Source organism: Mustela nivalis (genome assembly GCF_964662115.1).
Source record: "Mustela nivalis genome assembly, chromosome: 8".
In the NCBI taxonomy this organism is placed as follows: Eukaryota; Metazoa; Chordata; class Mammalia; order Carnivora; family Mustelidae; genus Mustela; species Mustela nivalis.
In genome coordinates this window covers 20,285,293-20,312,480 of record NC_139027.1, presented here as the reverse complement: position 1 = coordinate 20,312,480, position 27,188 = coordinate 20,285,293, and the positions used below count along the sequence as shown (strand labels likewise).

At 48.9% G+C, this 27,188-nt stretch overlaps 2 protein-coding genes and 1 pseudogene across 5 annotated transcripts in view; all 3 read right to left on the bottom strand.

Moving 5' to 3' along the window:
• The window catches only part of LOC309870608 (glucokinase regulatory protein-like), an 878,156-nt pseudogene that overhangs the window by 744,800 nt on the left and 106,168 nt on the right, over window positions 1-27,188 (bottom strand). The window lies entirely within an intron of this gene.
• Window positions 13,753-20,291, bottom strand: LOC309871921 (intraflagellar transport protein 172 homolog; the record flags this gene model as incomplete). The annotated part of the gene is made up of 8 exons (XM_082745428.1): window positions 20,212-20,291; window positions 19,751-19,893; window positions 18,783-18,876; window positions 18,606-18,670; window positions 18,242-18,422; window positions 17,915-18,024; window positions 17,672-17,801; window positions 13,753-13,827 (listed from the first exon to the last, which is right to left on the bottom strand). The coding sequence occupies exons 3-8, from the start codon at window positions 18,816-18,818 to the stop codon at window positions 13,753-13,755; spliced, it is 597 nt and encodes a 198-aa protein (XP_082601554.1). The 5' UTR covers window positions 18,819-18,876; window positions 19,751-19,893; window positions 20,212-20,291.
• Window positions 20,241-27,029, bottom strand: LOC309871800 (intraflagellar transport protein 172 homolog). Of its 3 annotated transcripts, none has more exons than XR_014315470.1 (6): window positions 24,222-24,365; window positions 22,671-22,885; window positions 21,646-21,769; window positions 21,154-21,247; window positions 20,412-20,534; window positions 20,241-20,327 (listed from the first exon to the last, which is right to left on the bottom strand). XR_014315470.1 is itself a non-coding variant. In XM_082745248.1 (3 exons), the coding sequence occupies exons 1-3, from the start codon at window positions 24,225-24,227 to the stop codon at window positions 21,655-21,657; spliced, it is 336 nt and encodes a 111-aa protein (XP_082601374.1). In that variant the 5' UTR covers window positions 24,228-24,365; the 3' UTR covers window positions 21,607-21,654. The 3 variants fall into 3 exon arrangements, 1 of the variants encoding a protein (XP_082601374.1); XR_014315469.1 differs by lacking the exons at window positions 20,241-20,327; window positions 20,412-20,534 and adding exons at window positions 26,119-26,233; window positions 26,966-27,029 and having other exon boundaries at window positions 21,036-21,247; XM_082745248.1 differs by lacking the exons at window positions 20,241-20,327; window positions 20,412-20,534; window positions 21,154-21,247 and having other exon boundaries at window positions 21,607-21,769.

The following is a 27,188-nucleotide window of genomic DNA, read 5'->3' as shown; positions in this document are numbered from 1 at the left end:
ACACACGCCTACTGAGGGAAGACAGCACAGGTCCTCTGAGAGGAGTGGTCGCAGTTCCTCAGAGAGAACTCACTGTAGTCCGTCTGAAAGAAATGGATGTAGTCCTTCTGAGAGGAACAGACACAGGCATTCTGAGCAGAGCCAACAGAACCAATTTGAAAGGGGCCAGTACAGTGGATGTGGGAAAACCTATCTCCGTGTCTTGGAGGAGTGAAGACAAGCCCTACTTAGGGAAGAGAGCACAGGTCCTCTCAGAGGAGTGGCCGCAGTTCCGCAGAGAGAACTCACTGTAGTCCCACTGAAAGTAATGGACGCAGTCCCTCTGAGAGAAACAGACAGTCAATCTGAGCAGAACCAACCGAAACAGTCTGAAAGGGGCCAGTACATTTGGTGTGGGAAAACCCATCTCAGTCCCTTGGAAGTGAGAGGACACAGCATTATTGAGAGAAGACAGCACAGTCCCTCTGAGAGGGGTGGTCGCATTTTCTCAGAGAGAACACACTGTAGTCCCTCTGAAAGAAATGGATGCGGTCCCTCTAGGAGGAACATACACAGTAATTCTGAGCAGAGCCAACAGAACCAATTTGAAAGGGGCCAGTACAGTTCATGTGGGAAACCTATCTCCGTTTTTTGGAGGTGGAAGGACAAGCCCTTCTTAGGGAAGACAGCACAGGTCCTCTGAGAGGAGTGGTCTCAGTTCCTCATAGAGAACTCACTGTCGTCCCTCTGAAAGAAATGGACGCAGTCCCACTGACAGGAACAGTGACAGTCATTCTGAGAAGAACCAACAGAACAAGTCTGAAAGGGGTCAGTACAGTTGGTGTGGGAAAACCCATCTTATCCTTGGAAGTGAGAGGACACAGTCCTATTGAGAGAAGACGCACAGGCCCTCTGAGAGGAGTGGTCGCAGTTCCTCAGAGAGAACTCACTGTAGTCCCTCTGAAAGAAATGGACGCAGTCCCTCTGAGAGGAACAGACACAGTCATTCTGATCAGAGCCAACAGAAACAATTTGAAAGGGGACATTATAGTTCATGTGGGAAAACCTATCTCCATGTCTTGGAGGTGAGTGGACACACGCCTACTGAGGGAAGATAGCACAGGTCCTCTAAGAGGAGTGGTCGCAGTTCCTCAGAGAGAACTCACTGTAGTCCGTCTGAAAGAAATGGATGTAGTCCTTCTGAGAGGAACAGACACAGGCATTCTGAGCAGAGCCAACAGAACCAATTTGAAAGGGGCCAGTACAGTGCATGTGGGAAAACCTATCTCCGTGTCTTGGAGGAGTGAAGACAAGCCCTACTTAGGGAAGAGAGCACAGGTCCTCTCAGAGGAGTGGCCGCAGTTCCGCAGAGAGAACTCACTGTAGTCCCACTGAAAGTAATGGACGCAGTCCCTCTGAGAGAAACAGACAGTCAATCTGAGCAGAACCAGTATGAAAGGGGCCAGTACAGTTGGTGTCGGAAAACCCATTTCAATCCCTTGGACGTGAGAGCACACAGCCCTATTGAGAGAAGACAGCACAGGCCCTCTGAGAGGAGTGGTCGCAGTTCCTCAGAGAGAACTCACTGTAGTCCCTCTGAAAGAAATGGACGCCGTCCCTCTGAGAGGAACAGACACAGTCATTTAGAGCACAGCGAACAGAACCAATTTGAAAGGGACCAGTACAGTTCATTCGGGAAAACCTATCTCCATGTCTTGGAGGTGAGAGGACACAGCCCTACTGAGGGAAGACAGCACAGGTCCTCTGAGAGGAGTGGTCGCAGTTCCTCAGAGAGAACTCACTGTAGTCCCTCTGAAAGAAATGGAGAGTCCCTCTGAGAGGAACAGAGACAGTCATTCTGAGAAGAACCAACAGAACCAGTCTGAAAGGGGCCAGTACAGTTGGAGTTGGATAACCATCCAGTCCCTTGGAAGTGAGAGGACACAGCCCTATTGAGAGAAGACAGCACAGGTCCTCTGAGAGGAGTGGTCGCAGTTCCTCAGAGAGAACTCACTGTAGTCCGTCTGAAAGAAATGGATGCAGTGGGTCTGAGAGGCACAGACACAGTCATTCTGAGCAGAGCCAACAGAACCAATTTGAAAGGGGCAAGTACAGATCATGTGGGAAAACTTATCTCCGTGTCTGGGAGGTGAGAGGACACAGCCCTACTGAGGGCAGACAGCACAGGTCCTCTGAGAGGAGTGGTCGCAGTTCCTCACATAGAACTCACTGTAGTCTCCCTGAAAGAAATGGACGCAGTCCCACTGAGAGAAACAGAGACAGTCACTCTGAGCAGAAACAACAAACCAGTCTGAAAGGGTCCAGTACAGTTGGTGTGGGAAAACCCATATCAGTCCTTGGAAGTTAGAGGACAAAGCACTCTTGAGAGAAGACAGCACAGGCCCTCTGAGAGGAGTGTTCGCATTTCCTCAGAGAGAACTCACTGTAGTCCCTCTGAAAGAAATGGACGTAGTCCCTCTGAGAGGAACAGACACAGTCATTCTGATCAGAGCCAACAGAACCAATTTGAAAGGGGACATTATAGTTCATGTGGGAAAACCTATCTCCATGTCTTGGAGGTGAGAGGACACACGCCTACTGAGGGAAGACAGCACAGGTCCTCTGAGATGAGTGGTCGCAGTTCCAAAGAGAGAACTCTCTGAGTACGTCTGAAAGAAATGGATGTAGTCTTTCTGAGAGGAAGAGACACAGTCATTCTGAGCAGAGGCAACAGAACCAATTTGAAAGGGGCCAGTACAGATCATTTGGGAAAACTTATCTCCGTGTCTAGGAGGTGAGAGGACACAGCCTTACTGAGTGAAGACAGGACAGGTCCTCTGAGAGAAGTGGTCGCAGTTCCTCAGATACAACTCACTGTAGTCCCTCTGAAAGTAATGGAGCAGTCCCTCTGAGAGGAACGGACACAGTCATTCTGAAGAGAGCCAACAGTACCAATTTGAAAGGGGCCAGTAGAGTTCATGTGGGAACACCTATCTCCATGTCTTGGAGGTGAGAGGACACAGCCTTACTGAGGGAAGAAGGCACAGCTTCTCAGAGAGGAGTGGTCGCAGACCCTCAGATAGAAGTCACTGTAGTCTCTCTGAAAGGAATACACGCAGTCCCCCTGAGAGGAACAGAGACAGTCATTCTGAGCAGAACCAACAGAACCAGTCTAAAAGGGGCCAGTACAGTTGGTATGGAAAAACCCATCTCAGTCCCTTGGAAGTGAAAGGACACAGCCCTATTGAGAGAAGACAGCACAGTTCCTCTGAGAGGAGTAGTCGCAGTTCCTCACAGAGAACTCACTGTAGTCTGTCTGAAAGAAATGGATGCAGTCCTTCTGAGAGGAACAACACAGTCATTCTGAGCAGAGCCAACAGAACCAATTGAAAGGGGCAAGTACAGATCATGTGGGAAAACTTATCTCCGTGTCTGGGAGGTGAGAGGACACAGCCCTACTGAGGGAAGACAGCACAGGTCCTCTGAGAGGAGTGGTCGCAGTTCGTCAGATAGAACTCACTGTAGTCCCTCTAAAAGAAATGGACGCAGTCCCACTGTGAGGAACAGAGACAGTCATTCTGAGCAGAACCAACAGAACCAGTCTGAAAGGGGCCAGTACAGTTGGTGTGGGAAAACCCATCTTAGTCCCTTGGAAGTGAGATCACACAGCCCTATTGAGAGAAGACAGCACAGGCCCACTGAGAGGAGTGGTCGCAGTTCCTCAGAGAGAATTCACTGTAGTCCGTTTGAAAGAAATGGACGTGGTCCGTCTGAGAGGAACAGACACAGGCATTCTGAACAGAGCCAACAGAACCAATTTGAAAGGGGCCAGTACAGTGCATGTGCGAAAACCTATCTCCGTGTCTTGGAGGTGTGAAGACAAGCCCTACTTAGGGAAGAGAGCACAGGTCCTCTCAGAGGAGTGGCTGCAGTTCCGCAGAGAGAACTCACTGTAGTCCCACTGAAAGTAATGGACGCAGTCCCTCTGAGAGAAACAGAGACAGTCAATCTGAGCAGAACTAACCGAACCAGTCTGAAAGGGGCCAGTACAGTTGGTGTGGGAAAACCCATCTCAGTCCATTGGAAGTGAGAGGACACAGCATTATTGAGAGAAGACAGCACAGGCCCTCTGAGAGGGGTGGTCGCATTTTCTCAGAGAGAACACACTGTAGTCCCTCTGAAAGAAAAGGATGCGGTCCCTCTAGGAGGAACATACACAGTAATTCTGAGCAGAGCCAACAGAACCAATTTGAAAGGGGCCAGCATAGTTCATGTGGGAAACCTATCTCCGGTTTTTGGAGGTGTGAGGACAAGCCCTACTTAGGGAAGACAGCACAGGTCCTCTGAGAGGAGTGGTCTCAGTTCCTCAGAGAGAACTCACTTTAGTCCCTCTGAAAGAAATGGAAGCGGTCCCACTGACAGGAACAGTGACAGTCATTCTGAGCAGAACCAACAGAACCAGTCTGAAAGGGGTCAGTACAGTTGGTGTGGGAAAACCCATCTTAGTCCTTGGAAGTGAGAGGACACAGCCCTATTGTGGATGACGCACAGGCCCTCTGAGAGGAGTGGTCGCAGTCCTCAGAGAGAACTCACTGTAGTCCCTCTGAAAGAAATGGACGCAGTCCCTCTGAGAGGAACAGACACAGTCATTCTGAGCAGAGCCAACAGAACCAATTTGAAAGGGGCCAATACAGTTCATGTGGGAAAACCTATATCAGTTGTTTGGAGTTGTGAGGACAAGCCCTAATTAGGGAAGTCAGCACAGGTTCTCTGAGAGTAGTTGTCACAGTTCCTCAGAGAGAACTCACTGTAGTCCCTCTGAAAGAAATGGACGCAGTCACTCTGAGTGGAACAGACACAGTCATTCTGAGCAGAACCAACCGAACCAGTTTTAAAGGGGCCAGTACAGTTGGTGTAGGAAAACCCATCTCAATCCCTTGGAAGTGAGAGGCAAAGCACCTTAAGATAAGACAGCACAGTTCCTATGAGAGGAGTAGTCGCATTTCCTCAGAGAGAACACACTGCAGTCCGTCTGAAAGAAATGGACACATTCCCTCTGGGAGAACACACTGCAGTCAGTCTGAAAGAAATGGACACATTCCCTCTGGGAGGAACATACACAGTCATTCTGAGCAGAGCGAACAGAACCAATTTGAAAGGGGCCAGTACAGTTCATTGGGAAACCTATCTCCGTTGTTTAGAGGTGTGAGGACAAGCCCTACTTAGGGAAGACAACACAGGTCCTCTGAGAGGAGTGGTCGCAGTTCCTCAAAAAGAACTCACTGTAGTCTCTCTGAAAGAAATGGAGCAGTCCTACTTAGAGGAACAAACACAGTCATACTGAGCAGAACCAACAGAACCAGTCTGAAAGGAGCCAGTAGAATTCGTATGGGAAAACCCATCTCAGTCCCTTGGAAGTGAGAGGACACAGCCCTATTGAGAGAAGACAGCACAGGCCCTCTGAGAGGAGTGGTCACAGTTCCTCAGAGAGAACTCACTGTAGTCCCTCTGAAAGAAATGGACACAGTCCCTCTGAGAGAAACAGACACAGTCATTCTGATCAGAGCCAACAGAACAAATTTGAAAGTGGCTAGTACAGTTTATAGGGAAAACATATCTCCATGTCTTGGAGATGAGAGGACACAGACCTACAGAGAGGAGTGGTCGCAGTTCCTCAGATAGAACTCAATGTAGACCTATTGAAAGAAATGGCGCAGTCCCTCTGAGAGGAACAGACACAGTCATCTGAGCAGATCCAACAGAAACAATTTGAAAGGGGCGAGTACAGTTCATGTGGGAAAACCTATCTCCGTTGTTTGGAGGTGTGAGGACAAGCCCTACTTAGGGAAGACAGCACAGGTCCTCTGAGAGGAGTGGTCGTAGTTCCTCTGAGAGAATTCACTGTAGTCCCACTGATAGTAATGGACGCAGTCTCTCCGAGAGAAACAAGAGACAGTCATTCTGAGCAGAACCAACAGAACCAGTCTGAAAGGGGCCAGTACAGTTGGTGTGGGAAAACCCATCTCAGTCCCTTGGAAGTGAGAGGACACAGCCCTATTGAGAGAAGACAGCACAGGCCCTCTGAGAGGAGTAGACGCAGTTGCTCAGAGAGAACTCACTGTAGTCCCTCTGAAAGAAGTGGATGGATTCCCTCTGGGAGGAACAGACACAGTCATTCTGAGCAGAGCGAACAGAACCAATTTAAAGGGGCCAGTACAGTTCATGTGGGAAAAGCTATCTCCATGTTTTGGAGGTGAGAGGACACAGCCCTACTTTGGAAGACAGCACAGGTCCTCTGAGAGGAGTGCTTGCATTTCTCAGATACAACTCACTGTAGTCCTCTAAAAGAAATGGATGCAGTCCCTTTGAGAGGAACAGACAGGGTCATTCTGAGCAGAGCCAAAAGTACCACTTTGAAAGGGGCCAGTACAGTTCATGTGGGAAAACATATCTCCGTGTCTTGGAGGTGAGAGAACACAGCCATACTGAGGGAAGCCGACACAGGTCCTCTGAGAAGAGTGGTCGCAGTTCCTCAAATAGAACTCACTGTAGTTCCTCTGAAAGAAATGGACGCAGTCACACTGAGAGGAACAGAGACAGTCATTCTGAGCAGAACCAGTATGAAAGGGGCCAGTACAGTTGGTGTCGGAAAACCCATTTCAATCCCTTGGATGTGAGAGCACACAGCCCTATTGAGAGAAGACAGCACAGGCCCTCTGAGAGGAGTGGTCGCAGTTCCTCAGAGAGAACTCACTGTAGTCCCTCTGAAAGAAATGGATGCGGTCCGTCTGAGAGGAACAGACACAATTCTGAGCAGAGCCAACAGAACCAATTTGAAAGGGGCCAGTACAGTTCATGTGGGAGACCTATCTCCGTTTTTTGGAGGTGTGAGGACAAGCCCTTCTTAGGGAAGACAGCACAGGTCCTCTGAGAGGAGTGGTCTCAGTTCCTCAGAGAGAACTCACTGTAGTCCCTCTGAAAGAAATGGAGCAGTCCCTCTGAGAGGAACGGAGAAAGTCATTATGAGCAGAGCCAACAGCACCAATTTGAAGGGGCCAGTAGAGTTCATGTGGGAACACCTATCTCCATGTCTTGGAGGTGAGAGGACACAGCCTTACTGAGGGAAGTAGGCACAGGTCCTCTGAGAGGAGTGGTCGCAGTTCCTCAGATAGAAGTCACTGTAGTCCCTCTGAAAGGAATGGACGCAGTCCCACTGAGAGGAACAGAGACAGTCATTCTGAGCAGAACCAACAACCAGTCTGTAAGGGGCCAGTACAGTTGGTGTGGGAAAACCCATCTAGGTCCCTTGGAAGTGAGAGTACACAGCCCTATTGAGAGAAGACAGCACAGGCCCTCTGAGAGGGGTGTCGCATTTTCTCAGAACTCACTGTAGTCCCTCTGAAAGAAATGGATGCGGTCCATCTGAGAGGAACAGACACAGTCAATCTAAGCAGAGTCAACAGAATCAATTGGAAAGGGGCAAGTACATTTCATGAGGTAAACCTATCTCCATTGTTTGGAGGTGTGAGGACAAGCCCTACTTAAGGAAAACAGCACAGGTCCTCTGAGAGGAGTGGTCGCAGTTCCTCAGAGAGAACTCACTGTACTCCCTCTGAAAGGAATCGAGCAGTCCCTCTGATAGAAAGAAACACAGTCATACTGAGCAGAACCAACAGAACCAGTCTGAAAGGGGCCAGTAAAATTGGTATGGGAAAACCCATCTCAGTCCCTTGGAAGTGAGAGGACACAGCCCTATTGAGAAAAGACAGCACATGCCCTCTGAGAGGAGTAGTCGCAGTTCCTCAGAGAGAACTCACTGTAGTCCCTCTGAAAGAAATGGACGCAGTCCCTCTGAGAAAAACAGACACAGTCATTCTGATCAGAGCCAACAGAACCAAATTGACAGGGGCCAGTACAGTGCATGTGGGAAAACCTATCTCCGCGTCTTGGAGGTGAGAGGACACAGCCCTACTGAGGGAAGACAACACAGGTCCTCTGAGAGGAGTGGTCCCAGTTCCTCAGAGAGAACTCTCTGTAGTCCATCTGAAAGAAATGGATGTAGTCCGTCTGAGGGGAACAGACACAGTCATTCTAAGCAGAGCCAACAGAAGCAATTTGAAAGGGGCCAGTACAGATCGTGTAAGAAAACTTATGTCCGTGTCTAGGAGGTGAGAGGAGACAGCCTTACTGATTGAAGACAGCTCAGGTCCTCAGAGGAGTGGTCGCAGTTCGTCAGATACAACTCACTGTAGTCCCTCTGAAAGAAATGGACGCAGTCCCACTGAGAGGAACAGAGACAGTCATTCTGAGCAGAACCAACAGAACCAGTCTGAAAGGGGTCAGAAGAGTTGGTGTGGGAAAACCCATCTCATCCCTTGGAAGTGAGAGGACACAGCCCTATTGAGAGAAGACAGCACAGGCCCTCTGAGAGGAGTGGTCGCAGTTCCTCAGAGAGAACTCACTGTAGTCCCTCTGAAAGAAATGGAGCAGTCCCTCTGAGAGGAACGGAGACAGTCATTCTGAGTAGAGGCAACAGTATCAATTTGAAAGGGGACAGTAGAGTTCATGTGGGAACACCTATCTCCATGTCTTGGAGGTGAGAGGACACAGCCTTACTGAGGGAAGAAGGCACAGTTTCTCTGAGAGGAGTGGTCGCAGTTCCTCAGATAGAAGTCATTGTAGTCCCTCTGAAAGGAATAGATGCAGTCCCCCTGAGAGGAACAGAGACAGTCATTCTGAGCAGAACCAACAGAACCAGTCTGAAAGGGGCCAGTACAGTCGGTGTGGGAAAAACCATCTCAGTCCCTTGGAAGTGAGAGGAGAAAGCACTATTGAGAGAAGACAGCACAGTTCCTCTGAGAGGAGTAGTCACAGTTCCTCACAGAGAACTCACTGTAGTCCGATGAAAGAAATGGACGCAGTCCCTCTGAGAGGAACAGACACAGTCATTTAGAGCAGAGCCAACAGAACCAATTTGAAAGGGGACATTATAGTTCATGTGGGAAAACCTATTTCCATGTCTTGGAGGTGAGAGGACACACGCCTACTGAGGGAAGACAGCACAGGTCCTCTGAGAGGAGTGGTCGCAGTTCCTCAGAGAGAACTCACTGTAGTCTGTCTGAAAGAAATGGATTTAGTCATACTGAGAGGAACAGACACAGGCATTCTGAGCAGAGCCAACAGAACCAATTTGAAAGGGGCCAGTACAGTGCATGTAGGAAAACCTATCTCCGTGTCTTGGAGGTGTGAAGACAAGCCCTACTTAGGGAAGAGAGCACAGGTCCTCTCAGAGGAGTGGCCGCAGTTCCGCAGAGAGAACTCACTGTAGTCCCACTGAAAGTAATGGACGCAGTCCCTCTGAGAGAAACAGAGACAGTCAATCTGAGCAGAACCGACCGAACCAGTCTGAAAGGGGCCAGTACATTTGGTGTGGGAAAACCGATCTCAGTCCCTTGGAAGTGAGAGGACACAGCATTATTGAGAGAAGACAGCACAGTCCCTCTGAGAGGGGTGGTCGCATTTTCTCAGAGAGAACACACTGTAGTCCCTCTGAAAGAAATGGATGCGGTCCCTCTAGGAGGAACATACACAGTAATTCTGAGCAGATCCAACAGAACCAATTTGAAAGGGGCCAGTACAGTTCATGTGGGAAACCTATCTCCGTTTTTTGGAGGTGTGAGGACAAGCCCTACTTAGGGAAGACAGCACAGGTCCTCTGAGAGGAGTGGTCTCAGTTCCTCAGAGAGAACTCACTGTAGTCCCTCTGAAAGAAATGGACGCAGTCCCACTGACAGGAACAGTGACAGTCATTCTGAGAAGAACCAACAGAACAAGTCTGAAAGGGGTCAGACAGTTGGTGTGGGAAAACCCATCTTATCCTTGGAAGTGAGAGGACACAGTCCTATTGAGAGAAGACGCACAGGCCCTCTGAGAGGAGTGGTCGCAGTTCCTCAGAGAGAACTCACTGTAGTCCCTCTGAAAGAAATGGACGCAGTCCCTCTGAGAGGAACAGACACAGTCATTCTGAGCAGAGCCAACAGAACCAATTTGAAAGAGGCCAGTAAGTTCATGTGGGAAAACCTATATCAGTTGTTTGGAGTTGTGAGGACAAGCCCTAATTAGGGAAGACAGCACAGGTTCTCTGAGAGTAGTTGTCACAGTTCCTCAGAGAGAACTCACTGTAGTCCCTCAGAAAGAAATGTACGCCGTCCCTCTGAGTGGAACAGACACAGTCATTCTGAGCAGAACCAACAGAACCAGTCTGAACGGGGCCAGTACAGTTGGTGTGGGCCAGTACAGTCCCTTGGAAGTGAGAGGACAAAGCACTATTGAGAGAAGACAGCACAGTTCCTCTGAGAGGAGTGGTCGCAGTTCCTCAGAGAGAACTCACTGTAGTCCCTCTGAAAGAAATGGACGCAGTCCCTCTGAGAGGAACAGACACAGTCATTCTGATCAGAGCCAACAGAACCAATTTGAAAGGGGACATTATAGTTCATGTGGGAAAACCTATCTCCATGTCTTGGAGGTGAGAGGACACACGCCTACTGAGGGAAGACAGCACAGGTCCTCTGAGATGAGTGGTCGCAGTTCCAAAGAGAGAACTCTCTGAGTACGTCTGAAAGAAATGGATGTAGTCTTTCTGAGAGGAAGAGACACAGTCATTCTGAGCAGAGGCAACAGAACCAATTTGAAAGGGGCCAGTACAGATCATTTGGGAAAACTTATCTCCGTGTCTAGGAGGTGAGAGGACACAGCCTTACTGAGTGAAGACAGGACAGGTCCTCTGAGAGAAGTGGTCGCAGTTCCTCAGATACAACTCACTGTAGTCCCTCTGAAAGTAATGGAGCAGTCCCTCTGAGAGGAACGGACACAGTCATTCTGAAGAGAGCCAACAGTACCAATTTGAAAGGGGCCAGTAGAGTTCATGTGGGAACACCTATCTCCATGTCTTGGAGGTGAGAGGACACAGCCTTACTGAGGGAAGAAGGCACAGGTTCTCAGAGAGGAGTGGTCGCAGACCCTCAGATAGAAGTCACTGTAGTCTCTCTGAAAGGAATACACGCAGTCCCCCTGAGAGGAACAGAGACAGTCATTCTGAGCAGAACCAATAGAACCAGTCTAAAAGGGGCCAGTACAGTTGGTATGGAAAAACCCATCTCAGTCCCTTGGAAGTGTCTGGAAGTGAGAGGACACAGCCCTATTGAGAGAAGACAGCACAGTTCCTCTGAGAGAAATAGTCGCAGTTCCTCACAGAGAACTCACTGTAGTCCGTCTGAAAGAAATGGACGCATTCCCTGTGGGAGGCACAGACACAGTCATTCTGAGCAGAGCCAACAGAACCAATTTGAAAGGGGCCAGTACAGATCATGTGGGAAAACTTATCTCCGTGTCTAAGAGGTGAGAGGACACAGCCCTACCGAGGGAAGACAAAACAGGTCCTCTGAGAGGAGTGGTCGCAGTTCCTCAGATAGAACTCACTGTAGTCCCTCTGAAAGAAATGGACGCAGTCCCACTGAGAGGAACGGAGACAGTCTCTCTGAGCAGAAACAACAGAACCAGTCTGAAAGAGGCCAGTACAGTTGGTGTGGGAATCGCATATCAATCCTTGGAAGTTAGAGGACAAAGCACTCTTGAGAGAAGACAGCACAGTCCCTCTGAGAGGAATAGATGCAGTTGCTCAGAGAGAACTCACTGTAGTCCCTCTGAAAGAAGTGGATGGATTCCCTCTGGGAGGAACAGACACAGTCATTCTGAGCAGAGCGAACAGAACCAATTTAAAGGGGCCAGTACAGTTCATGTGGGAAAACCTATCTCCATGTTTTGGAGGTGAGAGGACACAGCCCTACTTTGGAAGACAGCACAGGTCCTCTGAGAGGAGTGCTTGCAGTTTCTCAGATACAACTCACTGTAGTCCTCTGAAAGAAATGGATGCAGTTCCTTTGAGAGGAACAGACAGGGTCATTCTGAGCAGAGCCAAAAGTACCACTTTGAAAGGGGCCGGTACAGTTCATGTGGGAAAACATATCTCCGTGTCTTGGAGGTGAGAGAACACAGCCATACTGAGGGAAGCCGGCACAGGTCCTCTGAGAAGAGTGGTCGCAGTTCCTCAAATAGAACTCACTGTAGTTCCTCTGAAAGAAATGGACGCAGTCACACTGAGAGGAACAGAGATAGTCATTCTGAGCAGAACAAACAGAACCAGTATGAAAGGGGCCAGTACAGTTGGTGTCGGAAAACCCATTTCAATCCCTTGGACGTGAGAGCACACAGCCCTATTGAGAGAAGACAGCACAGGCCCTCTGAGAGGAGTGGTCGCAGTTCCTCAGAGAGAACTCACTGTAGTCCCTCTGAAAGAAATGGTCGCCGTCCCTCTGAGAGGAACAGACACAGTCATTTAGAGCACAGCGAACAGAACCAATTTGAAAGGGACCAGTACAGTTCATTCGGGAAAACCTATCTCCATGTCTTGGAGGTGAGAGGACACAGCCCTACTGAGGGAAGACAGCACAGGTCCTCTGAGAGGAGTGGTCGCAGTTCCTCAGAGAGAACTCAGTTTTCCCTCTGAAAGAAATGGAGAGTCCCTCTGAGAGGAACAGAGACAGTCATTCTGAGAAGAACCAACAGAACCAGTCTGAAAGGGGCCAGTACAGTTGGAGTGGGATAACCATCCAGTCCCTTGGAAGTGAGAGGACACAGCCCTATTGAGAGAAGACAGCACAGGTCCTCTGAGAGGAGTGGTCGCAGTTCCTCAGAGAGAACTCACTGTAGTCCGTCTGAAAGAAATGGATGCAGTCGGTCTGAGAGGAACAGACACAGGCATTCTGAGCAGAGCCAACAGAACCAATTTGAAAGGGGCAAGTACAGATCATGTGGGAAAACTTATCTCCATGTCTGGGAGGTGAGAGGACACAGCCCTACTGAGGGCAGACAGCACAGGTCCTCTGAGAGGAGTGGTCGCAGTTCCTACATAGAACTCACTGTAGTCTCTCTGAAAGAAATGGACGCAGTCCCACTGAGAGGAACAGAGACAGTCACTCAGAGCAGAAACAACAAACCAGTCTGAAAGGGTCCAGTCGAGTTGGTGTGGGAAAACCCATATCAGTCCTTGGAAGTTAGAGGACAAAGCACTCTTGAGAGAAGACAGCACAGGCCCTCTGAGAGGAGTGTTCGCATTTCCTCAGAGAGAACTCACTGTAGTCTCTCTGAAAGAAATGGACGCAGTCCCTCTGAGAGGAACAGACACAGTCATTCTGATCAGAGCCAACAGTACCAATTTGAAAGGGGACATTATAGTTCATGTGGGAAAACCTATCTCCATGTCTTGGAGGTGAGAGGACACACACCTACTGAGGGAAGACAGCACAGGTCCTCTGAGATGAGTGGTTGCAGTTCCAAAGAGAGAACTCTCTGAGTACGTCTGAAAGAAATGGATGTAGTCTTTCTGAGAGGAAGAGACACAGTCATTCTGAGCAGAGGCAACAGAACCAATTTGAAAGGGGCCAGTACAGATCATGTGGGAAAACTTATCTCCGTATCTAGGAGGTGAGAGGACACAGCCTTACTGAGTGAAGACAGCACAGGTCCTCTGAGAGAAGTGGTCGCAGTTCCTCAGATACAACTCACTGTAGTCCCTCTGAAAGTAATGGAGCAGTCCCTCTGAGAGGAACGGACATAGTCATTCTGAAGAGAGCCAACAGTACCAATTTGAAAGGGGCCAGTAGAGTTCATGTGGGAACACCTATCTCCATGTCTTGGAGGTGAGAGGACACAGCCTTACTGAGGGAAGAAGGCACAGGTTCTCAGAGAGGAGTGGTCGCAGACCCTCAGATAGAAGTCACTGTAGTCTCTCTGAAAGGAATACACGCAGTCCCCCTGAGAGGAACAGAGACAGTCATTCTGAGCAGAACCAACAGAACCAGTCTAAAAGGGGCCAGTACAGTTGGTATGGAAAAACCCATCTCAGTCCCTTGGAAGTGAGAGGACACAGCCCTATTGAGAGAAGACAGCACAGTTCCTCTGAGAGAAATAGTCGCAGTTCCTCACAGAGAACTCACTGTAGTCCGTCTGAAAGAAATGGACGCATTCCCTGTGGGAGGCACAGACACAGTCATTCTGAGCAGAGCCAACAGAACCAATTGAAAGGGGCCAGTACAGATCATGTGGGAAAACTTATCTCCGTGTCTGGGAGGTGAGAGGATACAGCCCTCCTGAGGGAAGACAGCACAGGTCCTCTGAGAGGAGTGGTCACAGTTCGTCAGATAGAACTCACTGTAGTCCCTCTAAAAGAAATGGACGCAGTCCCACTGTGAGGAACAGAGACAGTCATTCTGAGCAGAACCAACAGAACCAGTCTGAAAGGGGTCAGTACAGTTGGTGTGGGAAAAAACATCTTCGTCCCTTGGAAGTGAGATCACACAGCCCTTTGAGAGAAGACAGCACAGGCCCACTGAGAGGAGTGGTCGCAGTTCCTCAGAGAGAATTCACTGTAGTCCGTTTGAAAGAAATGGACGTGGTCCATCTGAGAGGAACAGACACAGGCATTCTGAGCAGAGCCAACAGAACCAATTTGAAAGGGGCCAGTACAGTGCATGTGCGAAAACCTATCTCCGTGTCTTGGAGGTGTGAAGACAAGCCCTACTTAGGGAAGAGAGCACAGGTCCTCTCAGAGGAGTGGCCGCAGTTCCGCAGGGAGAACTCACTGTAGTCCCACTGAAAGTAATGGACGCAGTCCCTCTGAGAGAAACAGAGACAGTCAATCTGAGCAGAACTAACCGAACCAGTCTGAAAGGGGCTAGTACATTTGGTGTGGGAAAACCGATCTCAGTCCCTTGGAAGTGAGAGGACACAGCATTATTGAGAGAAGACAGCACAGGCCCTCTGTGAGGGGTGGGCGCATTTTCTCAGAGAGAACACACTGTAGTCCCTCTGAAAGAAATGGATGCGGTCCCTCTAGGAGGAACATACACAGTAATTCTGAGCAGAGCCAACAGAACCAATTTGAAAGGGGCCAGCATAGTTCATGTGGGAAACCTATCTCCGGTTTTTGGAGGTGTGAGGACAAGCCCTACTTAGGGAAGAGAGCACAGGTCCTCTGAGAGGAGTGGTCTCAGTTCCTCAGAGAGAACTCACTTTAGTCACTTTAGAAATGGAAGCGGTCCCACTGACAGGAACAGTGACAGTCATTCTGAGCAGAACCAACAGAACCAGTCTGAAAGGGGTCAGTACAGTTGGTGTTGGAAAACCCATCTTAGTCCTTGGAAGTGAGAGGACACAGCCCTATTGTCAGAAGACGCACAGGCCCTCTGAGAGGAGTGGTCGCAGTTCCTCAGAGAGAACTCACTGTAGTCCCTCTGAAAGAAATGGACGCAGTCCCTCTGAGAAAAACAGACACAGTCATTCTGAGCAGAGCCAACAGAACCAATTTGAAAGGGGCCAATAGAGTTCATGTGGGAAAACCTATATCAGTTGTTTGGAGTTGTGAGGACAAGCCCTAATTAGGGAAGACAGCACAGGTTCTCTGAGAGGAGTGGTCTCAGTTCCTCAGAGAGAACTCACTGTAGTCCCTCTGAAAGAAATGGACTCCGTCCCTCTGAGTGGAACAGACACAGTCATTCTGAGCAGAACCAACAGAACCAGTCTGAAAGGGGCCAGTACAGTTGGTGTGGGAAAACCCATCTCAGTCCCTTGGAAGTGAGAGGACAAAGCACTATTGAGAGAAGACTGCACAGTTCCTCTGAGAGGAGTGGTCGCAGTTCCTCAGAGAGAACTCACTGTAGTCCCTCTGAAAGAAATGGACGCAGTCACACTGAGAGGAACAGAGACAGTCACTCTGAGCAGAAACAATAGAACCAGTCTGAAAGGGGCCAGTACAGTTGGTGTGGGAAAACCCATTCAGTCCTTGGAAGTTAGAGGGACAAAGCACTCTTGAGAGAAGACAGCACAGTCCCTCTGAGAGGAGTAGACGCAGTTGCTCAGAGAGAACTCACTGTAGTCCCTCTGAAAGAAGTGGATGGATTCCCTCTGGGAGGAACAGACACAGTCATTCTGAGCTGAGCCAACCGAACCAATTTCAAAGGGGCCAGTACAGTTGGTGTGGGAAAACGCATCTCTCTGAGAAAACCCATCACAGTCCCGCTAAGGAGAGACTCCAACACAGCTGCCCCAGGGAGTGGCTCATACATGATCTGTCTGAAGATTGCAAGGGCTCCTCAAAGACGTCTCCTAGGGACCACACAAAAAATACTCCAAAGTTTAGAGGCCTTTAGCTAACAGATGAGAAGAGATTCGTCCTCATTATTCACTGACTGGCTCAAGCCTTCACTGACCTGCCCCTTTGGTGGCTTCTTTCCTGCTTGGCCACTGCCTTTGATACCAGCACCCTCAGCAATTAGAGCCTCTATGCTGCTCTACCTGGGGGAAGGGAGGGCGGGAATGGGTCTGTAATTTCTCTAAGTAAATAAAGGGGCGATAATTGATCTCCACCTAGAAAGCCCACTCGTCGTGCTGCATTGGGGAACGGAGCGTGAAGGGATATTGGTTGTCGCGCAAAGGGATGGAATGGGAGGAAGGGGCCCTGAAGCCATGTTTGGGGCTCTAAACCCCACCTAGAGCTTCCCGTGGCAGGGCCTCAGAGGAGGCAGTCGTGTCACGTGACTCACTCCAGCCTCAGCCCCCTAGGAAGCTGCCAGGCAGATGCAGACCTGGAGACCTAATATCGTATTTCTCTGAATCAAAGATGCATCATTTACTTTGTTTTAGATAGCACGAGTGGGGTGGGGCAGAGGGAGAAGAAGAGCGAATCTAAGGCAGATTCCGCACCCAGTGCAGAGCCCAATGCAGAACTTGATCTCACAATCCTAGATCATGTGCTGAGCCGAAAATTAATAAGAGTCAGATGCTTTACCCACCAAGTCCCCCAGGTACCCCAGATACATCATTTAAAACTTCACATGCAGGGCACCTGAATGGCTCAGCGGGTTAACCCTCTGCCTTCAGCTTGGGTCATGATCTCAGGGTCCTGGGATGGAGAGGGTCCTGCTGAGCAGAGAGCCTGCTTCCCCCTGTCTCTCTGCCTGCCTCTCTGCCTACTTGTGATCTCTCTCTCTGTGTCAAATAAATAAATAAAAATTTAAAAAAATATATAAAACTTGATATGCAACCCAATTTCTAAGATAATAAAATGTGATTATATATAGGTTTAGGAATTGATGAAACCTACTGACTTGGCTTAGCCGGCTAGATTCTTCTCTTTAGGAGCTTCTGTGTAGAGGAGGAGGCTCTGCTTTCTTCCTGGCTTCCTTCTGGCCTCAGCTCCGGACTCTGGATTTGCCCTTCCAGCTCTGGTCCCAGGTCTGCCCCCTCCCTCACAGAGCCTCCTTCCCTCTCAGTCGGGACCTCACCCGCCTCTGAACTCCACTTCAAATCACATCCTTGATCTTCACCGAGGTACTCAGTTAGCTGAGCCACAGTGGTGTCCAACTTCCCCCAATTTCAGGCTGTTAGGCGTTCTGCCTCAGATCCCCTTTTATAGTTTTCATAGTTCTGGCTCTAGCATCTAGCAAGCACTCAGCAGGTACCTGCCCCCTGAGCGAAAATGAGAGGCCCAGTAGGAAAAAGCAATGTCTGAGGAGGAATGCTGGCTGTGAGGGCGGTCCTGGAAGTGGGCGGCCAGGAAGGGTGGAGCCCGCCTCACCTTCATCCAGCACTTTTCCTCCAGGCTACTGCTGCCTGAGCCCCGCACCTTGAGGTAGCAGTCGACTGCACGGCTATACTCTCCAGCCTGCTCCCACTGGTGAGCTTGGTCCACGAGCCCCTCCATGCCCCTGAGATGAGAGTACCCGTGACCAGGACAGGCTGGGCAGCGTGGCCTATCCCGTGCACACCTTGTGACCCAAGCTCCAGCCCTGCCCACACTTGCTGCCTCCTGGCGTCATACCTGGCCCCTTTCTTGGTAGCCTCCCGCTCATACTCTTCCCTCAGAACCTCCAGCTGGCCCCGCACATAGTCCTTATAGATCCACAGAGCGTCGCTCCATAATCCAGCCTCCTGCTCAGATTTCCAGGTATCAGGAAGGCAGAGGCCGGCATGACACCTTCCCACTGCCACACAGGTGCTCTATACTATGGGCCACGGATCCCTAGGTCCTTGCACCTCTCTTCTCCTCCTTGTCTCCTTCCCCCTCTCCAGTGCTAACTCTCTGGATCTTTCCCAGAGGTATTGGTTAGTGTTGTGCTCTGTGGGTTCTTACACTCTCTTGCCCTACCTTATAATAATTGAAGGCCAGGCCCGGTCTCTGGGCCCGAAGCAGCAGCCCTTCTGCTTTCTGAATGTCCTTCTCCTCCAAGGCCCCCCGGGCCTGCCCCACAAGCGCCTCGGCGACAGTGTCAGGATCGTGGGCCTCGGCCACACGCTGAGCTGCTTCCCAGTCCTGGTTATGGACGAACCTGCTCCCAGAAGAGGACACAGGGGAGGCTCAGCACAGGACTGAGGCCTCAATAGTGGGAGACAGACAGCCATATCAGAGGGGGTAGAAGATTTATTGGTACTAGGTTCAGGTGAAGGTGGCCATGCCAGGTCCTGGGGCTGCGGCTGGGAGGACGGGTGTAAGGAATTGACGGGTAACTCACATGAGGGCTGCTTCCTTGGGCTTACCAGCCCTGATGAATTCAGCTTCGGCCTCTTCAAATTTACCCTGTAGGGACAGAAGGGCAGCCGCACACGATCAGAAGCAGATTGCCATCATGGCAGCCGGGAGACAGGAGGAGGTCCAGGTTAAAAGCAAGGGAGGAGGAGCACATCCATACCTCATCCTCCAGGTACAGAGCATATGGGAGATGCATTTCAGGGGTTTTGTGCTTGAGGGCCAGCCGGGAGAGTTCAAAAGCAAATTCAAATGAGCTGAAATGGAAGGTGTAGGTAAGGTCTGCCTACTCAGTACTTTCATTTTATGAGAGGCGGAGCAGGGCAAGAGATAACAAATAGGGTAGAGACGGGGCCAGGGGAGGGAAAGGACAGACTGAGAAGACAACCCATGTGAAGTGACACAGAAGCACACAGACACGTAAAGGAGGACGGGGGTCAGGGGACACTTGGAAAAGCCTGTGCTTCCTGCGACCAGTGGGCATAAAGGAATGGGATGGGCGCGAGGCAGGGGACCGCAGTGAGCCTCACAGCACTACTATGCCTGTAGAGCGAGGGCTCCGGGTTCTCCACCACTTCCTCCTGAGCCACATTTATACTAGCAGAAAAACTGTCTCTCTACAACATTGACTACCCTCAGCCATCTGACTCCATGCAGGATTACTACTGGTCTTTGTAACATTTGCTTAAGAAAAGCTCTTTTTGCATTTAACAGAAGCCCACTTCTGTTACTCAGAAGTCAATTACTGGCTTAGTGCACCTTTGCTTTTAAAAGCTCTTCTCTCTGGGGCACCTGCCTGGCTCAGTCTGTAGAATGAGGGACCCTTGATCTGAGGTTGAGTTCAAGCCCCACACTGGCTATAGTAATTGCTTAAAAAGGTCTTTTTGAAAAAGAAGGAAAAACGCGGATCACTTCCCATCTTCTTAGAACAGCTAAACACGGTTCTGAGCCCCCGGGGAACAGGGGCAGAGCTACTGATTCATTCCTTGCCTCTCCATCACGTTCTTCCAAGGATTTCTTCACTCCTGCCTCCCTTTTCAGAAACACTTCTCAGCTATACAGCCGTTTTCCTTGTCTATGTAGAGGCTCTGTCTCGAAAGGGTCCAGTGGAGAGAAGCCGTGGGGCCTCACCAGTTGTCGGCGGCGCGGTCCACGGCAGCTGCCTGGAGTCCGAGCTTAGTGAGCAGTCTCACTGAGGATGCTCCTCCCAGGCTCTTTGCCCACAGATAGGCCACGTGCTTGTGGGCATCAGCTCCTCTGTGAGCATTGGTCACCTGTGAAGCAAAGCCATTTGGCAATCCTCCCATGCAGGGCCACAGGGCTGCTCCCTTCCCCTCTCTGACCGGACTGCAGCTTTGACAAAGGTCAGGTCTTTCTACTAGAACAGGGATACGGCTCAGTTTTGGGGTCTGTTAGCCTGCTCAGGGTCCAAGGATGGACTTTAGGTAGTCCACAGACCCCTCATACCGCATGTGAACTTTTGCCTGTCGGTATGGGTGTTTTTCAAAGAGACCCACAACCAGATCAGAATGTGTCACTTGAGAGTGGGGAAGAGGGACGGGCGTGTCCCCAGAGTGACCTGGACTCCTTACCCGGTAAGCCTCCTCCCAAAGCCCATTGACCGGTCCATGTTCACTGTTGCCTTCCACTCCTGAGCCTCGAGGTAGTGAGACTCGGCCTCCTGCAGTCGGCCTTCAGACTCCAGCTCCTGGGGAAAGGAGGGTCAGGATGGGGTGAGGGGGACGTGGGGCCTGTTCGGGGAAGAGATGGCCGAGACCGGAGAAGGGCTCACCTTGCCCAGGCGTAGGTGTGTGTCACTGAGATCTGGGTGGTGCTTCCCTACCAGGCAAATCATATCATCATCCAGCTTGTGCTCCCTCTCCCTCTGGCGTTCCCCTGCTCCTGTGCGGACACTCTGTCAAATAAGTGAACAAAATTTTAAAAAAGAGAAATAGAATGAAGGAAGCAATGAATAATAAATGGAAGGAAAAGAGGACAGAGGGAGAGAAAACAGAAAAGTGGGCTCAGGAACTAAGAAATTACCTAGCAATGTCATACACGGTGAGTTCAGAGGCCCTAAAGCAATGTCATGCACCTGCGTAATTCTAAACTCCCCAAAGCTTTTTCTGTTTTGTTTTAGAGAGGGATGGAGACACGGGTGGGGCAGAGGGAGAGGGAAAGAGAGAATCTTCAACAGACTCCATGCCCAGCATGGAGCCCCTCGGGGTGCTTGATCTCACAAGCCTGAGATCATGACGTGAGCTGAAATCAAGAGTCCGACACTTAAGATTGAGCTATCCAGGCCCTCCTGGTAGTAAAGTTTTAAATCAGGAAGATGGAAGTGGCAATCTCTGTACCCCTTCAATTTGGTGTTTAAATCTTTTTTCAGTAAGCTGGAAGGGCTATAGCAGGAAAGTTGTCAAAGAGTTGCCTGATACACTCTGTTCTCCAGAACAGCTCTGCCAGGGGTTCAATTTGGCACTGTGGCAGTGTCCAGAAGGAGATTTTGGTGCAGCAGGCTATCAGCTGCTTACCTGGCTAGGTCCCACACATGTCAACTCAAACTTATTCTTGTAAATGCTTCTCCGGAGGCAGCAGTCAAACTGTTTCACTCCACTAGAGTGTGCCCTAGAAGGGAAAGCGACAACATAAAAGGTAACAGGCATCAGAAGGATATCTGGAGACACCCTTGAAACCCATGTTCTAGAATCTAGGAAAGAGTTAGCAGTAAAAGGGCTGGCAGTTTGGGGAAGTACCAGATGGAAAGAGGTGGCACTCACAGGACGCCAGGATAGTGATGGGAGGAAAGGAAGAAATCAGCCCCGCCTACAGAATTCTTTGTCTCTTTTGGCTTCCCATAAAGTGTGAATTTCTCTTTCCTGCCGTTAATGTCATATTTTTAGGTTGAAGTCAAAAGGGAAGAAAAGAGTCTCTAGTTTCAGGGAGAGTGCTTTAGGCTAAGGCCGGATTTTTTCCTAGTTTGGAGAAAGTCACCCAGGCAGAAAGGGATTACTAGTAAAATGCACCGCACAGAGTCATGAGCCATCCCGTTTCCAGGCCAAGGCAGTGACGGTATATACGTTGGCAATCTCCTTGCGCTTTGCCTCTTCCCAGATGCTTCTTCGAGGGCTCCAGTTGAGTACCCGAAGTCTGAAATTAAGGAGGTGGATTTCAGAAGAGATGGAGACTGAGCAAAAGGATGGAAATGGGTGTGTAACAGAAGGCAATGAGTCTCGCTGTAGTAGAGAAGAGAGGAAGGGAGAGAGAACACACATGCTAGGGAATCTCATAGGAGAGGACTCAAAGGTTCAAAGGAAGGAAGGTGGGAAAATCAAGCCAAAAGGAAAATGGGGTGAGAGCGATAGGAGAGGAGAAAACAAAAGGAGATCATGGCTGGTGAGAAAAATGAGCTGTAACAAGGGACAAAGAAGGAAAAAGAAACAGAAAACAGAAGGAAGAGACCCAGAAGACATCGAAGGGGATAAAAGGACAGGACTAATAAAGCTGATGTGAGGGGACCGGGGCCCTTTATTTATTTTATTTATTTAATTCACCCTTCCATCATCCATCCCTTTCTTCCTTCCTTCCTTCACCCAACACTTAAGCATACATTATGTACTGGATGCTAATTTAGCCACCGGAGATTTCAAAAGAAAAAAAAAAAAAAAAAAAAAAACGAATAAGCCCTCTTCTCATGGGCATTTCAGTTTAGCCAGGTAACTATAAACACCAAAGTGTAATATCATGCGACAAACACTGAGCCAGTGGTCTGAAAAGAGGCAACGGTAATACAAAGAGAGTGGAGATGAATTCCACTGTGGAGTCCCAGGCAGAGGCACAGAGACACAAAATCCTGGTGTATTGTGGAACTGCCAGAGTCCCAGCAGATGGTGGGAGCAGGAAAAGGGAAGTGAGTGAATTAAAACCTGAGGATCTCTTCAAACCTATACTTGCTTTCCAACCATTCTCCCACTCTGGTTGAAAATAAGTGGGCTAGAGCAAGGTGTACACAGGGAAAGTAGGCAGAAGATGCACATGGAAAGGGACCCACCTGTCATAACTTCCCAACACAACAGACTGGCCCCCAGGGCTTGCAGCAGCTGTGGTGAACTCCCGCTCCTGAGGGTCACGGCTGTAATCAAAAGTTTGTAGCACGCGGCCTTCCTTTCCATAGGCTACAATTCTGCGATCACAGCCTGCAGCCACGATGCTGTTGGTTGCCCAAGCCAAGGCATAGGGCCGGCATGGCTGGATAACCGACTTCCCCTAAGACAGAAGTAAAGGGTTCCAATCGCTCTGACTCTGACAGCCTCAGCCAGGGATTCTTCCTTTCTAGTAAAAATTTATACCCTGTATAAATCTTCCAACATTTTCCCACCCAAACACATCCTAATCTAGAGAACTTCACAAACTGTCTTTAGGCTTTATACTCTTACACACGTATGTATGACATACACACACACGTCTGACATTGTCCGCAAGAGGAAACCTCAAAAGGCTTGTATGTTGAGTTCTTTAGTAAACACCTATAAGGCCCCCAAAGGGACATATCCTACATTATCTAACACTGGGTAGGTCCACATGGAGCATACAACTCTTTCTTTACAGAAGAAATAAATTTAATTATTACATGAGTAATTCTTTTTTTTAAACTCTTTTGGCTTCCAATAAAGTACGAATTTCTCTTTCCTGCCTTTAATGTCATATTTTTAGGTTGGAGTCAAAAGGGAAGAAGTCAAAAGGAGGAGAGTGCTGAAGGCTAAGGCCAGAATTTTCCTAGTTTGCAGAAAGCCATCCAGGCAGAAAGGGGTTACTTTCTTTCTTTCTTTTTTTTTTTTTTAATTTTAGTTATTTAAGGCATCTCTACACCTAATATGGAACTCAAACTCACAACCCTGAGATCAAGAGTCACATGATCCACCAACTGAGCCTGCCAGGCACCCCTCTATGAGGAATTCTTAAGGAAAGTTATTCAAACAATAGAGAATTACATCAAGTAAAACATAAACATTCCTTTTATCCCCCACCCTTTCCCTTTCCTCTCTTGAGAATGACTTTTTTAAATGATTTATACATATAAATACACTTTTTACATAGATAATAATTTTCACTTTCCCTTACTCTCAGAATCCTATCCCCTCGATTCCTCATTGCCCACAAATATTAAGCTGTGGCCTCCCGAATAAAAATCTTCTCTGTGAATGCATCTAAATGTGCCCCCGCCAACCACCTCAATCTTAATGTTCAACCTCCCCTAGGAGGGATCTTGGATTTCTTTACCCCCATCTCACAGCATCCTTTAGTCCTACCCGTGACTCTCCAGAGCCTTCATCTTCGAAGAAATACCTAACAATGGTGCCATCTGCATGACCAGAGAGAATTCCTTTCCCAGAGGAACTAAACAAGTGAGTGAATTAAAAGGAAGAGGAAGAGGAAGAAGAAGAGGAAGAGATTACTCTGTCTCACCAAGAAATCCTGCTTCTGTGTCAAACATTACCCTACCTGGGCTCCCTGCTACCAGTCCACCCCATCTTCCATATTATAGTCTCCAATGAGACTATAGACCCCATGAACAGGTTGACACACACAGTACTCTCTTCACCTTCATGTCAGCTGGTTTGGTGGAGAATTTATCTCTCCGCTCCCCATGTTCATCATATAGCACCACCACTCGGTCCACTGTGCAGACCGCAAACTTGGCATTGTTCTAGGACCAAGCCATGCAAGTCACCTTTGCAGCTCCATCCTGCAGAGGCAGAGGGGGCAAAAATAAGCGCAGCTGTTCGTCTAGAGTGACAAAAGAATTTTGGTTCCTTTAGCTCTACTGTGACTTTGGTCAATTCTCCACATCATAGTCCTTAAAACAAAAGATGCACCATGGTCTCCACAGCTATAAACCTCTGGCCCAGGAGAACAAGGTGCTTTAGAAACCCATAATGCAAATACACTTCGAGGTGACTCACAGAATGAAGTGTACCGATGGGCCCTTGCAATGGCCTTGCTCCCTCATAGCTCAACTGAAATAAAATCAATTGGTCTGATAAGTTTTTTTTTTTAATAGGTTCTGGTCTTCGACCATTCATTCAATATATACATTTTTTTTCATTCAATATTATTTTTTAAAGGTTTTATTTATTTATTTGACAGAGAGACAGCGAGAAAGGGAACACAAGCAGGGGGAGCGGGAGAGGGAGAAGCAGGCTTCCCAGTGAGCAGGGAGCCCAATGTGGGACTCAATCCCAGGACCCTGGATCATGACCTAGCTGAAGACACTTCATGAGTTAGCCACCCAGGCACTCCTCATTCAATATTTTTTGAATACCACACTGAGAAAGGAATGTAGTCAGGGGCTAAGAGGAAGACAAAGAGCAAAATATGGTCCCTGTCCCCAGGCTAATAACATGTGCAAACAGGAAAAATTCCATTAGAGAGGCCTGTACAAAGCACGATGATAGTTTGGAGAAGCCTGAAATCTGAAATCGTTTTATGTTTAAATGACCAACTTTAAGGTTTGAAGAATTGGATGTAGTTAAATGGGGGAAGTTATCTGAAGTAGAAGGAATGATAGGAGCAAAGGCAAATCTCATTAAGAGACAGTAATTTAATACAGCTGAAACTATCTTGCAAATAGAACAGAAGAAGTAAGGCAGGAAAAACAGGGAGGCCAGCGCAAAAAAACTTTGAAATTTGGCCAAGGTGTTTAGGCTTATTTGGTAGGAAAAAGACAGTGAAAGTTCTGGAATGGGGAGTAAAACAATCAGAGTTGAGATTTAAGATGAAATTGCCACCAGCTTATGTTTTTTAATCACCCCCCCCAAACTACGCACTGCTCAGACCAGCTTATTTTTTTTAATCACCCCCCCCAAACTACGCACTGCTCAGAAGTCCAATTTTTAAGTGATCATCTCCCAGTCGACTATTCTCTTCCACGTCTGTCCACCACCTGGTCCTCAACGGTTCTTCACTAGGGACTTCCCTCCTTGAAATAAAACATTTAGCCTCTGCTCCAATTGTGTGATTAATTACTAGGGCTCCAGAGCTCTGGTTTGAAACTTTGTTACTTGTCACTCCTAACCCAGGTACCTCCAAAGTCCCAGGTTTAAAAGGCCTTTATTCCCCCTCCCCCCATCAAAAGCCTCAGAGTCAGAAAATAGCCACACCATCACCTTTACCCCCCCTTCCACTGCTTGATTAAATTAGGTTTGAAGGGCTGAGGGTTCCTCGTTTTCCTTGCTCATCATCTTCCTTCATCATTTTGCCAATCCTGGGCCTTTGCCCTACCCTGCATCATGACATCTTATTTTGAAAGACTGAAGGGAATTTTCACTTCCAATTATTCCATTAGGGTAAAGGAATTTTTAAATTACAATTTGGGGGCAGTTTCCTGAGCAATGAGCACTTCTCTCTTTTGTTCTAATTTCCCTCTATTCTCCTAATACCACATTCGCTGTGAAGCCTTCCTCATTCCTCATAGCACTGCCTGAGGATTCAATGGGGACCTTTAACAAGATCTTTCCATAGACTAGGCAGTTTGATAGATGCTCAATATGCATTGTCCTTTTACTTCATAACGCTGAGACAGAGATGATTATGCATATTTTACAGATGGGGAACCTGAGGTTCAGAAAAGTTAAGTAATTGGCTCAAATTTACATACACAGTTCGTAAGGGGGTGGAACCAAGATTTATATCCCCGTATGTCTGACTCCACAAACCACAATCCTAACTCTTTAAATGATGCTGTCTGGCTACATAGCAAACATTCACTAATGGCAGATACTATCATTAGCTTTGTCTGAGTCTATCCTTTTTATTTTGAATGTTCTCTCTCCTCTATCAGATTCTACAGGGCTTTTTAGTTCGCGAAGGCTTTTGTGAACTCTTCCCCCAAACCCCCTCAGGTTGCTATCATTGTTACTCCCATTTTCCCAATGAAGCCGCTGGGTGGGAGCTCAGAGACTGTGTGCCGAGGGCTTCAGGTCAGCGGGATTGGACCATTTATTGAAAGTGCAGCTGGCACTAGGACTTGAGTGCTGGTCTCCTACCTCCAAAACCCAGCCTCTCTTCAGCATGGTTCCTCTCCCGGTGCCCAGCCTTTTCCGAATCTGAGATCTTCATCATCAGAACGAACGTGAGGTCTTCCGCACTCCGTCTTGGGGGCATTTACCTAAAGCGCTCGTTTATCCGGGCGCAGACTTAGGCTCGCTGTTTCCATGTACGCCCAGCACGGGGCCTCGTACACAACTGATGTCAAAGGAAACGGACGAAAGCTACAGCGGTTAGCGGTCCGGCCTGCTACTGCACACTACCGACCGAGCAGAGATTCCGCATACAGTAGGCGCTCACCATCGTGAGATTTCAGTTCCCCCCACTTCTCTGGGAACGTTAAGTCTGGCGGGGGAGGGAAGAGCCACGCAACTCCTCACCTGAGGGCTCAGCAGGGACCTCAGGTGCTTCAACTGCCAGAGGAACACCTGTCTCTCGGATGCCACCAATCAGCGACAACTCCCGTGGTTACCTTGACAACCCGTAACGCTGCCGCAGCGACTGCCGCTGACGCGCTGTCGCT